This window comes from Oryctolagus cuniculus, chromosome 14 (genome assembly GCF_051225735.1).
Source record: "Oryctolagus cuniculus isolate XC-2025 breed Fujian yellow rabbit chromosome 14, ASM5122573v1, whole genome shotgun sequence".
NCBI lineage: Eukaryota > Metazoa > Chordata > Mammalia > Lagomorpha > Leporidae > Oryctolagus > Oryctolagus cuniculus.
In genome coordinates, this window is record NC_142880.1 from 21332732 (window position 1) to 21347948 (window position 15217).

General features: G+C 34.8%; 1 protein-coding gene across 4 annotated transcripts in view; it reads right to left on the reverse strand.

Annotated features, from left to right (window-relative positions):
• Positions 1-15217, reverse strand: part of CHD1 (chromodomain helicase DNA binding protein 1) — a 71293-nt gene that overhangs the window by 5074 nt on the left and 51002 nt on the right. For 2 of the 4 annotated variants that reach the window (XM_051853604.3, XM_051853605.3), the window contains exons 26-35: positions 14783-14913; positions 14340-14478; positions 14020-14170; positions 12924-13043; positions 11710-11838; positions 10949-11212; positions 10465-10605; positions 5887-6065; positions 1432-1528; positions 589-640 (exon numbers count right to left, since the gene is read on the reverse strand). In XM_051853604.3, coding sequence (XP_051709564.1) covers positions 589-640; positions 1432-1528; positions 5887-6065; positions 10465-10605; positions 10949-11212; positions 11710-11838; positions 12924-13043; positions 14020-14170; positions 14340-14478; positions 14783-14913 — 1403 coding nt within the window. The remainder of the gene's footprint in view (positions 1-588; positions 641-1431; positions 1529-5886; positions 6066-10464; positions 10606-10948; positions 11213-11709; positions 11839-12923; positions 13044-14019; positions 14171-14339; positions 14479-14782; positions 14914-15217) is intronic. The other 2 variants (XM_051853606.3, XM_089313062.1) reach the window with 1 other exon arrangement.

A 15217-nucleotide genomic window follows, 5' to 3' on the forward strand; every position in this document is an offset into this window, starting at 1 on the left:
ACAATGTACTATTATTCCAAATGACATGAAAAAAACATTTATTCTATATTCTACAAAATATTTAATTTTTAGAAACTGGCAAAATATTGATTTATACAGAGGATAATAAGCTAAAACAGATTGTTCTTAAGGAAATAGATCTTTAAGGTAGATAATGCATCTTCTCAATATAAACAATTTAAGGGGGCTGGCTTTCTGGCACAGCAGGTTAAGCTACCACCAGTGACAGCATCCCATTATTAGCAAGGTTTAAGTACCATGTGCCCTACTTCCCATCCAGCTCCCAACTAATGTGCCTGGAAAAACAGCAAAGGATGGCCCAAGTACTTGGGCCACCACCACTCATTTGAAATCTACATAAGCTCCAGGGCTCCTGGCTTTGGCCTTGCCCAGCCCTGGCTGTTCGGGCCATTTAGGGAGTGAACCAACGAATGGAAGCTCTCTGTCTCTCACTCCATAGACTGCTTTTCAAATAAATAAATCTTAAAATTCAAAAAAAAATTTTTATAATTATATTTAAAACAAAAACCCAAAAAAGAACAATTTTAAGTCTATTGTTCCAAAATAAAATTAATAAGGCTTACTTACCTGGATTTCTAATCACATGAGCATTCAGACTGCTATTCTGTTCGTTGTTTTGCTGCAACAAATACACACTTGTAAGAGTCTTTTATGACTGCAAATACTCTTAAAAGATAGTGGGAAACAATTTGGAAATCCTGGTAATAAACAAAGTTCTCACGAAAGCTATCAAGAGTGTATATATATTATAGATCTTTTAAAGTATAAAAGTATTTGTCCTATGACTTTACTCTTTATATAATAGTATAATGATCAAAACTAAGTAACTAATTTTGACACAATAATTTTAACTATGTCCTTTTTCTGATCCAGGATATAATCTGGAACCCCATATTATACTTAGTTGTCATGTCATCTTCTGTGATAGTGCCTTTGTTTTTTCTTTTTAAATCTTCTATTATCTTGACCCTTTAAGGAGTACCAGATAGGGATTTTACAGAATATATGTCAGCTGGGTTTTGATATTTTCTCATGTTTAGTTTGAGGTCAGAAACTTCTGGCAATAATTGCACAGAAGTGACATGCTTCCCTCAGTGCACTGTATCAGAAGGTTTACGTTGGTGACATCAACCTCGATTACATGTTTAACACATGGTGTCAAGAGTTCCTCCTATACAAACTTATTCTCTTTATACTTAAAAACACCATTATGCCAACACCCCATTTTCACATGAACTAATTTTAGTCTCTCTCTGTGGACCTTGTAATAATTACTACTGGTGTTCTAACAGTGAATCTTACATTTCCTTTACTTCTTCTACATTTATTAACTGAATTCTTCTGCAGGAAAGAACGTCTCGTTTTTCATGACAACAAATTAAAGGAAAAAAATGTGATGCACAAATTTACCTGAGATTCTTGCCGCTTTTTAATAGCATGCTTATATAATTTATGTAATTTTCTTGCATCAAATTCAGTAAACTTAGACACAAAAATCCACAGGTTTCTAGAAGAAAAATAGAAAAATTAATCTGATAGAAAATGTTCATTTTTTCATGGAACTCCTACTCCTTAAACAAAAAACACACATACCCATATACATAGTCTTCTATGAATAAAATCTAGATTAATTCTTGCATTTGTTTATTAAACCTTCATATATGGTAAATCCAATGACACCATTTATACTTCTAAATTCATTTCACTTTGTAATCCTTGATATGAAAAACAATAATCAACCCTAATTTGAAATGTACCAAAGAAATACAAACTCACAGGTCAACAGTAGATGCACAGATTTATATTATCCAAATTACCTATATGAGGAACAGGTATGTTAATAGAAACAGCATAAACTGACATGGATCAAACTTGAAAATACTGGTTCTAAATAATGTAACAAAAAGTAACTGTTGGGGTTGGCATTGTGGAGAAGTGGATTAAGCTGCTGGCTTGTGACACGAAAGTGCCAGTTCAAATCTCAGCTACTCTGCTTCTGATCCAGTTTCCAGGTATTGTGCCTGGGAAAGAAGGGAAAATGGCCCAAGTGCTTGGGCCCTCCCAACCAGGAGGGAGACCGGGATGAAGTTTCTGGCTCCTGGCTTTGGCCTGGCCCAGAACTGGCTGTTGTAGTCATTTGGGAAGTAAGTCAGTGGATGGTAGATCTCTGTTTCTCACTCTGTCACTCTGTATTTCAAATACATAAATAAATCTTTAAAAAAAAATTGTTACTTTATAATAGTAAATTAATGGTGATGAGAGTAACATGACCAGACACTACAAACCAGGCAGAGTATGATGACTGTAAGGCTCTCTTCCCATCCAAAGGCATCATTTGTAATTAACCATAGATTGTATTTTATAAATTGTATATAGAGCAAATCAAACTGTATACCTTAAATTTATACAATTTTTAGGTGCCGAATACACCTCAAAAATTATTATGTCATCCTAGTGGTCATTAGAACACGAATATAAACCGTAGGTCTGAGAGTTAAAATCAAACTTGGTTGAGAGAATAAACTGATGCCTGACTGAACTGAAATCTACAGCAGTGAAAAACCTATCTAGCCTTTAAATAAATTTGAAATCTTAACATAACCACATTTTGCAATCACCTCAGGCGTAAAAAGGAAATTAATTAATCAGCTACATTTTTGTTCATAAAATTCTTTTAAAACATGTTTTATTTTTCTTCTAGAAAAACCTAGTCAGGCTAGGTTCTGAAGCCAATTATATAACCTGCATAACTACCTGATCTTGGGCAAAGAGTCAGAACCTCTAAGTTCAGATCCCAAGTGCCTCCTTTGTCACACTCAAGTCCCAGCCCTACAGAGCCTTTCACCTCAGTCCATGTCTCCTTCTGTACAATGGAAGTAGTAATTACTGTTCAGATTTCATAAAAGTAATGCTTTAAAAGGATGAGTCAGAATGAGATATATGAATGCAGTGATACACAAATGGCGTAAAAATATATACTCTATAAAGACTTATTTTGACCTCCACTTGATTACTAAAAAATAGAGAAAAACAAGTATCATCAACAAATAAAGTAAAAATATTCTTAATGGCAATTGTTATAAAATTACAGGTCAGTTCTCCACCTTCACAATTATTGGCAGGGTTGTAGAATAAGTAACTGTTCCTGAGGCTGAGGGCAGGGGTCAGATCTTCACATCGTAACTATCAGGTACTCTCTTGTTTCTGCATTTCATCCTCAAAATCTTTTTCCAAGACAGCACTCTGACCAATGCAAAAGCTAATTTACTTTTTGAGATCTTTCTGTCCCACCTTCCCTTTTCAAGGAAATTTGGTATAACCAGAGACAGTGGCAACAGTAATGAATACAAAGGAATGTGAAATCAAGGCAGAGGAGAAGTAAAGATGGGAACAAAAAGATAATGTTCCAATGAAGTAAAACCAAAGTGAGATCAGAGCAGGTCATGAAGTGAAAGTGACAAAATATGACAAAAAAATAAAATTCTTTGACTGTTGGTCTCTTCTTTCCCAAAGGCTGTATACCATGTCTTTCTTAATAATTAATAAAGTCTGAAATAATATCTATTTGTATTAATCACAGTGTAATTTCAAGGCTCCTATTTCTAATTTAGAATGCAGGTAAAGCAGAAACCCTGCCTCTTAATAAACTGAATCCTAATTACAAGTTTTAAAAATTGATATGTAGTACATAAGTATTTTCTCTCAATGTTTTTCCAAAACTGATAACTATGTAGGCCAGGTTATTTCAATAAGGACTGGTTAGATTTTTCAATTTCATAGTATACTAAGATGTAAACTATAGAAGCCCAAAGGGTGGGCATTTAGTTTAGCAGTTCAGATGTTCCTGTCCCACACCAGAGCACTTAGGTCTAATACCCAGCTCTAGCTCCTGACTCTAGTTTCCTGCTAATGCAGGCCCTGGGATAAAGTAGTGAGGTTCAAGAAACTGGGTTCCTGCCACCCATGTGGGAGATCTTGTGTTCCTGGGTTCTGGCTCCAGTTCTGGTCATTATGGGCATTTGGGGAGTAAATTAGTGGATGAGGGTTTTCTCTGTTTCTCAAATACATTTAAAATATAAAATTATTTAAAGGCAGATATCAAACATTTTTACATTAATAAAGTAGTAACAAAAATTCCAATACAATGCTTTATAATTAGCTAAATTTATCTGTATAAATAACGTGCCACATTTCCATTTTCCTAATTTTATCATATAGAAGCAATACTTTAGAGTATTGTCTAGGAGCCAGTGACAGAAATTTACTATTGGATCCTGAACATAAAAAGATGGGAAAAGTCAACTACATTCTCATTTAAGCCTAATATATAAAGATACTTCAAAAAGTTCATGGAAAATAAAATTCAAATGTTTGAAATTCATGCACAGTATTTTCATTATATGTATTTTCCATGAAATATTTGAGGCCTCTCACATATGAATGAACTTTATTGCATTGCTGCTCTATGGGTCCATGTTTCAGGTATGACCCTTTAAGTTCAAACAGCTTGAAAGGACAGAATAATTTTGTTTTATGTTTCCTGTTTAAAGAACGCATTGAAACCTAGTATATATATTCCAACCATAAATAAAAGATTAAGCCAGATAATCATGAATGCTGTACTTTAGGATTATTGCCTCTACTTCCTCACAACATAAACATATCATGCAATGCTGAAAAATATGTAGTATTGGGGCCGGTGCTGTGGCGCAGTGGGTTAAAGCCCTGGCCTGAAGCGCCGGCATCCCATATGGGCACTGATTCTAGTCCCGGCTGCTCCTCTTCCGATCCAGCTTTCTGCTATGGTTTGGGAAAGCGGTAGAAGATGGCCCAAGTTCTTGGGCCCCTGTACCCGCGAGGGAGACCCGGAAGAAGCTCCTGGCTCCTGGCTTCAGATCAGCACAGCTCCAGGCATTGGGGACCATGTGGAAGTCAATCAGCGGATAGAAGACCTCTGTCTCTGTCTCTACCTCTCTCTGTAACTCCTTCAAATAAATAAAATAAATCTTTTAAAAAAAATAGTATTTTACAGTATATAAATGGCCTGAGTGATAGATACTACCATTTGAGAGAACATTGGGGGCTCATAGATACTGGTAATTTTTCAAGGTTACAAAGTAAAAACGTAGCCAGGATGGTCCCCCGGGACTGGGAGCATCCTGTGTTGTCAACTGCTATGATCATATCATGGTGCATGCATGATGTCAGGCAATTAATATTGCCCATGCATGGCTTTATTTTCTCTAAATATGAGAACTCACTATTTACTTGCATACTAAAAGCCTAGTGATCTTGGCTCAACTTCCTAGTTCCTTTTGAAGTCAACAAGGACAGGACATTTTTTTTTTTTTAACATTAATCTGATCAATATCACTCCTCCATATAAATCATTCCTTTTGTTGTGTAATTACACTGCCTATAGCAAAGAAGTCAAGAGACTAACAGTGTTGTTATTACTTCTAAAGTGAAAGAAAACAGAAGTCTGCATTTCACATTGCCCGCAGATGTTAATTTTTATGACTTTTTACTAATCAACTGTTGCATTTAACAAATTTTCCACAGTGCTCCAATTTCTAAAGATAATATTGAGAGTGATACGGTAAACTTCAAAGACCTTTTAAAACAAAGTACAATTTATATTTCAATGAAACAGCTTCTATTATTCTCTATTTAAAGGCATAGATGCCATCTGTAGCTTATCAGGATTCATTGAGTTAATTATGAATAAAAGGATGTAAAAAAATGCAATCATCCTCAGATTACCTGTTTACACATTGTTTTGTTATCTAAACTTCAAAAGCAAAAACCTGCTGCATCAAAGATTATTACATAATTTAACGCTTCCTGAAAAGCATTATCACTTACTTTCTCCACTGCTTAATCTGGTCAGGATTTGTATACTCTTTCAGACATTCCGTAATATGGTCTCCAATTTTTATTAAACATTGTCTAGTATGTTCCAGTTGTTCTCTTTCTGAAAGGCCTTTCTCAGGCCTATCAAGTTGTTTCAAAGCTGCTTTGACAGGCCTCATTCTTTCTTTACACTTGAAGATGGGAAAATAAAACATATCCATGTATTAAAACAATTGATTTCAACAAGAACTACCTCTCTCTATGATAGTCACATGAGCAAACACAGCGCTGTGTGATAGAAAATAAAGAACTAACTATCATCTCATAGTTCTTATACTTGCATGAGGGGTTTTTCTTATTTGGGTATTCTTTAGGAAATCAAGGCTTTCACTATCACAGAAAATCAGTCTTTGTGTAAGTAAAAGGTTTGGGTTTTACTTAGCACAGTATCCCTAAGCAGTTCTAAGTGCAGAATATGAAAAGAAAATAAAATATTTCAAAGTATAACTTAATATACTCTATATGCAATATAATATAAAGCATGTGGATCTACATAATAAAACTTTACACTAGTAAAGTTATTAAAATCAATATAGCTAGATGTATACACTGTCTATTCTTCCATTTTGTCAGACAAAGTATAAGGTGACTACCAATGAATTCTGTTAATCTCATGAGTGGTTCAAGAGTGGCTGACAGACAGTAGCCTTTCCATTGGCTTACTCACCCCTGGAATGATAGTACAAGAATGACATATCAAAAATTGTATGATTCAGTTTTACTGCAGTAATGAAAACTAAAGTTTATACCAAAGTCAGAATAAAAACACTACTAAAAAGGCAAACTTCATGAATGTAAAACAAATTTAAATTCAACATTATATCACTGATGAGCAAGGCAGTTTAGTTCCAGGAAGTAAAGACGGGTTAACATCAGACAATTTTCTTTAGTTGGTCTACCATCATTTACCTTAAAAAGAAATCCTTGCACCACTGAAGGACCACACTTATTATAATAAATTGTTACTTATTATTATAAATTGTTTACCATGTAGATTTGAGTCTTTAATTGTGTGGTTTTTTAAGATTTATTTACTTATTTGAAAGTCAGAGTTCTACAGATGGAAGAGAGAGAGAGAGAGAGAGAAAGAGAGAGGTCTTCCATCCACTGGTTCACTCCCCAAATGACCTCAACGGCCGGAGCTGAGAAGATCTGGAGCCAGGAGCTAGGAGCCTCCTCCAGGTCCTCCCATGCGTGTGCAGGGTCCCAAGGACTTGGGCCATCTTCTACTGCTTTCCCAAGCGATAGCAGAGAGCTGGATGGAAAGTGGAGCAGCTGGATCTCGCTCGAACTGGTGCCCATATGGGATGCCAGCACTGCAGGCGGAGGCTTTACCTGCTATACCACAGCACCAACCCCTTTAATTGTGTTTTGACTTACTGTTGTTGAGATCAATTAGAAAGTTTTCTACTTAACATTGCAATTATGTATTCCTAGTGATTAAACTAGATTTCAGCCAAACTTGATGTCTTACTTTTAAAAAAGGAAAATTATTTTTGGTGTTTTGTGCAGTTGTTATGATGCCACATCCCAGATTTGAGTGCCTGGGTTCAAGTTCTGGCTCTACTTCCAATTCCAGCTTCCTGCTAATGTGCACCCCAGAAGCAGCAGGGTCCTAGACATCCACATGGGAGATCCAGATTGAGTTCTAGGTTTCTGGTTGTGGCATGACACAACCTTGGCTGCTGTGGGCATTTGAAGAGTAAACCCCAAATGTATGGAAGATCTTTCTTTGTCTCTCAAATAAAATGAAAATAAATTTTAAAATTTCTTTAGGAAAAGTCTTTAATTTTCATAATAATTTAAGTATTATTCATAACCTTCTGTTTCTTGTTCAATTTGGTGGCTCATATTCTATTAGAAAATAATTTATTAATGCATGGAACTTGAGCATGTATTGTAATTACAGTATTGTTCTAGACCCAGAAAATAGAACAGTAAATAAAATAGATCATGCCTTTACTAAACCTGAACTCTATAAAGACATCTAAAGTGCATTAAGAAAGCATTCTAAGCAGAAGGAAGAATAAACACAATGTCCAGAAATGACACTTTTAAAGAACAATATGAATATCAGTGAAACTGGAACCAAGTCAGTGGAAGTGGCAGAAATGACTGGAATTAACCATGTACCATGCATTTTAGGCTAGTTAGCAAGTTTTTGAAAACTTGAATGAGGCTGGTGCCACGGCTCATTAGGCTAATCCTCCGCCTTGCAGCGCCGGCACACCGGGTTCTAGTCCTGGTCGGGGCGCCGGATTCTGTCCCGGTTGCCCCTTTTCCAGGCCAGCTCTCTGCTTTGGCCAGGAAGTGCAGTGGAGGATGGCCCAAGTGCTTGGGCCCTGCACCCCATGGGAGACCAGGAAAAGCACCTGGCTCCTGCCTTCGGATAAGCGCAGTGCACGGGCCACAGCGCACCGGCTGCGGCAGCCATTGGAGGGTGAACCAACGGAAAGGAAGACCTTTCTCTCTGTCTCTCTCTCTCACTGTCCACTCTGCCCGTCAAAAAAAATAATAATAAAAAAATAAAATAAAAAAAAAAAGAAAACTTGAATGTTATGGAAAGTCATCCAGAGTTTAATGCCTAGAAGTAACATGGAATGACTTTATTTTCCTTACAACTCTGGTTGCTACATGGAGCAGGGGTCCCTGGCTTCAGCACGGCCTAACCCTGGTTATTGAGGCCATTTTGGGGAGTGAACCAACAGATGGAAATCTCTCTCTAGTCTTTCTTCTCCTTCACTGTTCCTTTCAAGTAAGTAAATAAATCTTTGGAAAAAAAAAAAAGACAAAAGTTATTTTACCCAATTCCATAATTGAGCAGGTAGAATAGGGGAAGCAGTTCAAGTGAAGAAAAAAAGCCAAGATAACCATCAACTTCATTCCCACCCTGTGCAGCATGACTTAAAAAATTAAAACAAAACAAAGCAAAACAAAACAAAAAAACAGAGAACTGACAGGGAAGCAAGATTAGTATGAGGTTACTATAAACAGAAAGGTTAACGTTAAAAAGGAGAGAAGGCATCTCAGCATGTGAACCTGAAGAGATTAAAAATGAAACTGAGACAACGCATGGCTCAAGTATATAACATGGGAAGACAGGTTCAGCAGCCGTTTACTCTGAATGTCTCCTATACTCTCAGTCATTGGAAGGATCTCAATGGCCCAAACTGAGGAGAGTTAGAAAACTGTGTAGGGATTTCCATGAGGAGCATAAAAAGTACTTGAGGCTATATTATGACATGCCATGGAATCAGCAGGCAATGAGTAACTGGTCCATTACATCTACATTTTCTAGTCAGGGTGCAAAGAGATGAGGGTTAGTTGGGGATCTGGAATGCCATCGTGGGTCAAACACAAATGTAATTCTAGAAGCGGAAATTTTCCACCTAACATTTGAATAATACCTCTGATAAAATAAACTTTAACATTTGACTAAGGTACGTTAATTGGTCAATCTGGTATAAAAATTCAGATTATAGAAATCATTCAAGAGAAATACATAGATATATATTTCTTATATAACTATATAGATGCAATAAATTTCTATGTAAAAATATAAATGTTCCTTTCAGTTGTTTTCTGTAATGATATACTTCACAGTCCTTGTTTAAGTTCTGAAAATTCCATACCTGTCTCATATTACTCAGATTGTCTTCTTCTAAAATTATCACTCCTCAGTTCTGCTCCTAATCTCTATTTTTTACTCATTCAATCTGCTGTCATGTCTGTCCCCAGTAACAACAACTTTCTACCACAATTACTACCAATCTCTGCGATTCCCTCTTGGGAGCACTGTTCTGAAAACTTTACATATACCAGCTCTTCAAAGCCAGTACTATCAAGCTCATACAAGCATGCTACTTCCCCACACTGCCATCTCTCTATAAAGTTCTCCTCAAGATAAATAACTTCATGCTTGAGACCACAGTAAGTTACTGATTATATTTAGTAAATAAACTCTCTGGAAAAGGGCAAAGAGAGGTTCTTTCACATTTTCAGGCATGTAAAACTGACAGCATGTAGATCCAGTATATTTTTAGACCAGTATCATTTGCATGTCCCACAATAAAGTACAGAAACAATGTGTTTGTAGATATTCATAGTAATTTAACACTACAATTTTATGCCTACTCAATCTAGTAATACAACAGTGGAAATTTTTTACCCCCCATGTTTTAGAGGGACAATTCCATTTTTTATTTTTATTGACTTTTCTACTAATACTGCCTCTAAAAGACTGGAAAGTCTTTCAACATAAATAAGCAGCACTATTATTTATTTTGTAGGTTCAGGAACTGTAAAGTTTAAAATCCTAAAGCTGGAGAAAAAAGGTTCACTCTCTAAGTACTACCTTAAACCCTTCTCCTTAAAAATTCATTAAACCTTCTAAATTTAAATCTATTGTTTTTGTTATTATAGTATGATCAAATTCAAATACCTTACTAAAGTAAAAGCTCCAAAAGGTGAAATTGCAATTTAAATAAAATCTCCTATGCATTAATACTAATAATCATAAAGTCTACTTACAATACTGAATGTCTTCTGATCCAGTTCTTCTGATTCTTCAGATATAGGAACTGGTTCACCACTTGCAGTGATATGAACAGGAGCATCTGACAAAGATGATTTCTTAGATCTTTCCTTATTATCAGATTTGGATTCATTCAACTGAAGAGAAAGAGAACAAAACAAAAACTAAACAAGAACACAGGCAAAAAAATTAGCATTGCCAGAAAACAATCACTGTCTCTATACTGTGAGTGCTTATCCTCACTGAATATTCTTATTTACTTCCCAAATTTAGGGGAACCAAAATTAAAACTATTCTGCAACTACCCTGAAGGCATAAACAAGAAATGTTCAAACCTATTTCTCTCCTCTACTATATACCCATATGTAATTTTAAAGAGTTCAGTTGTTGAGGCTAATAGAAGCTGACGTGTAATTTAGTCTAAAATGTAAATATGCTGATTGTTTTTACTTTCTAAATTTTACATTGTGATTTGCATACCTTTTCTTCCTTTATGTCTTTTTCTTTCTGCATGGCTTCTTTTACTTTGTTTTCTCTTTTTTCTTTAAAATCTTTTTCCTTTATATCTTTCTTATCCTCTTTTTCTTTTATCTCCCTTTTAAGTTCTCTTTTATTCTCCTTTTCTTTTGCTTCCCTCTTTTCTTCTGGTTCTTTCTTTATACAAACATCTGGCTCAGGTTTTTCTTCACTGTCTCTTTCTGTTTTAATTTTTTTATTTGGATGTTTCACAGAAGTGATCTCATCCTGGAAAGTGCAAGTATGGCCAATGTATTACTAACCAAATTTTGACAAAGGCTATTTTTTTTTTTGCATGACTCTAGACTGCATGTATGTGGATTCTGAATGAGGTAGCCCAGAATCCCGAAAATGATACATGCATTGTTTACCTTCTTACAAGCAAAGGTGAGCCGATTTCATTCAAACTTATAATAGAATTAAAAGGAGACGGAAGCTCATTTATTTGGCAAATGTTTGAAAAGGAAGTACCCCTGCTCTGTACCTTGAGTGACATATAACATCTATTGGAAGGATAGAAATGTTCTCTAATACTACATTATGAACCATTAAATGCATGCACGTAAGCGCGCGCACGCACACACACACACACTCACTCACTCACAACTCTCAGTACCTAGAAGTAGAATTTCAGGCCTTTGTTCAAATTTTAAATGTAAATGATACAAAATCAAGCCATGTTCCCCTTCCCTAGAAAAGTTTGCTGCTCTAAGGCATATTCTCACCTTCTCATCATCTTCATCAGACTTTTCTGAGGGCAGGGGAGAAGAATCACTCTTTATTTCCTCTTTCACTTTTATAGATTTCATCGTTTTATTCTTCTTCGTGCTTACTTTTCTCTTCTTTGAACCTCCCTAAAAATAATTATTCTCATTTTAAACAACTGTCCAGATTTCATTTTCAATAACCTCATAAATAATAAATCTTAAGCTAGAAATCACATTCCTCCCCAAACCTTAGTCTGTTGGTATGAAACCACATCAACCTTATGAAGTCAATAAAGATGACATAACCTAAAGAGCCAAATACAGTATTATGGAGAAGAGTAAATATTAACATGATTATTTCTTTAAAAAGATTAGAGACAATCGAAAAGGGATTTTTTTCACCCTCCTAGGTTATTACCACCTTCAACTAAAATTAGTGGTACCAGAAATAGTATTAGAAATGATTTCTAATGCTACACTGGTGGTTACTGATGCTGTGGTCATATGTAAACTGTTAAATGTAGCTTTAATTTTCCAATTACCTCCTGTTTGGTAGCTTTTCTCTGCTTTTCTGAGTCACTACATAATCAAGTTCAGTGATCTATGTCACTGTCCCTTAAGCTCTTCAATGCCTCCAAACGCAGTAGTCTTCCTCTTACCCAGGATGGGGATGATGGGGAGGGGTGGTGGGGGAAAAGGATCCAGCCCAAGATCCCCAGCAGATACCAAAACTTTGGATAGTAGCAAATTCTATATACGTAATGTTTTTTCATATATGTGTGTATATGCATATACACCCACCTAAATCTATGATTAAATTTAATTTTTGAGTTAGGTGTGGCAGGAAATCAATTGTAACAACAACATATTATAATAAAAGTTATAAATGTGCTCTCTCTAAATATTTGTGTCTTCCTTTATTCTTTTGGAGGCAAACAACTGTTAAGTGGTAGATTGTTTCAACCTCTTAAAAAACATTCTATATTCTGAAAAAGTTTCCTCTACTTCCTTTCCAATTACTAGAAAAAAACAGGATCCTATTTTTCTGAAAGATATGATTTCCCTGTTTTAATTAAACAAATTATACAGAGATAATTTAAAGCTAAACATTATCACATTCCAACAAAACCAATGAATTATGGAAAAAAACACTTAGAAGCTCATATTAACTAAAGCCTGTTTATCCTACTGGGGGGAAGAAAAAACTGTTATTGATCTGAATTTTAACTTACAACACCGGAAAGCCTCTGAGCTTTTTTTGCAAGATCTTTACTAAGTAATTTGATGAGGTAGTCTGCACGTGTCTGCAACTGTTTTGCTTGTGGTTTTTTATCAGGGTCATCAGGAAGAATCTAAAAAAAAGGGTAAGTAATTCTTTCAAGTTGTCTTTAGGAAAAAAAAAAATCCTTATTTTTTAAAAAAAATATGTATATGTACAAAAAATTCACTAATGTTGTTATAAAATACTTAAATATTTGGAGAAACAAACAACTCAATGCAAAACTCCTTTTTAAAATACTACGCCATAGGCTAAGACTTAATTTCATCAGGAATTCTAAATATATATACCTCAAAAGAACTGCTCATGTGATTATCTTTCAAAATAAAAACAAAGTATAAAATTATATACCAAGATTGCTTTCAACTTTATAAAAGTATATTTAATATCCAGTGTTATAGAATGTTACAGTATTGTTAAATTTCTTTCCTTTTTTTGGACTTGGGCCATCTGCCACTGCTTTCCCAAGCACATGAGCAGATAGCTTGATCGGAAGTGGAGCAGCTGGTACTCAAACTGCTACCCATATGGGATGATGGCATTTCATGTGGCAGTTTAACCTGCAGTGTCACAACACGAAGCCCTGATTTCTTTCATCAGTAAGTATATACATAATATAGTACAATGAAGAAAGAAACAGTCTCATGTTTTCCATTTTAGGCAAAGAAAATTACTTAGCTATCATAATAGAATCAAATCACCAAAAATTCTGAACATTGTTTTCATATTTAAAAGAATATTTAAAATTTTAAGGATTTTTTTGTCCTAACTTGAATAAATTTAATGATGACATGAAGTATTTACTTTTAATATAATAATATGAAGAAAATACACCTATGGATTAATAAGAAAAATATAATTTCAGAAGCAGAGCAAAATATCATCATTTAATTTCTTCAAGGAAACCACCTTATGAAGTCAAATTCATACAACTAGGTAGAGGATTGGTTTCCTGATCTCAGTTGGGTTTATTTCTAATCTAAATGAAAAAATCCAATTAACTGAAATTCAACATTAACAGTCAATAAAATCAAGTAATATGTAAGTACCTTGTGTGTTAGACTGAGGTCAGGATCCATTTTAATCATTTCCCAGCTTCCATATCCATATTCATAGATTCCAATTAACAAATTAGAATCATCTTCTTTTCCCCAGTCTATATCAAAATTAGCTGCCTTCGTGTGGCATGGGACAGTATACCTAGCATTAAAAATAACTACTGTCAAGTTTATAAGCTATTAAAAATAATTTTGAAGAACATATTTGCATCAGAACTTAAAAATACAAAACTTTATTCAAAACTAGCAATACCATAAAAATTGAAGATACACTTAAATAAAAAAATTTTACAACAGAAAAAGTAACTCACTGCTTTCTTTCTTCTGGATCTGAAGGAATGGATTTGTGCAGAGGTATCAGTTCTTCTTCATGGGAGATGACTAGCTTGGCATTCACTTGAACTCCTGATATTCGGAATGTTGGACCCTTTACTTTTCCAAGTCTACCACCTTAAAAAAAAAAAAAAAAACACAAAAATGCATAAAGCATAATTCTGTAAAATAAAGTAGCACATGCTGTTTCTCCATTCATGTATACTAAAGACAGTTCAACCAACATTAATTAATTCCTGACACTATATCCCAGCCAGAATATAACAGAAGCTCCTTCAAAAGTACAATTCTCTTTTTCATTGTCTATTACCCAGAATAGCTTTGCTTTCTTTTGTAAAGCAGTTTAAAAATCTAATTCGATAAGTGTATTTTCAAACTTTCTTATTTACCTCTCTTTAAATCACTCTCATTTTGATGTTACCTGTTCGTTCTGTTCCTGAAGAACTATCCTTTAGAGCTTTAATGCAACCATTATGTACCAATTCTCCCAGTCGCCTAAGGTCGGTTTCTGACTTATCAACTAATTCAGCATCTCGCGCAATGGCATCTAATCTGTAACAAAAGAATAAACGTTCAGATAAATTTGTTAAATGAAGTGGTGTCATTTAAAATATATGAAGGTTTTCCTGTATATCAAGATCTAATCGTCACACTACTGCATGCCTTATAAATTTTAGCTCACATGATGGCATGAAATAAAAACCAGGATGATTTGGAAAAGAAACAGTTATAAATTCAAAGACAACAAAGTGATCGAATTCTTTATAGAACAAATTATATACTCCAAATCTGACAGTTCTAGAACAATTCTGTAAAAGCAACTGATCAAATCCTAAGTGGTAAAGTTTTAGGAAAA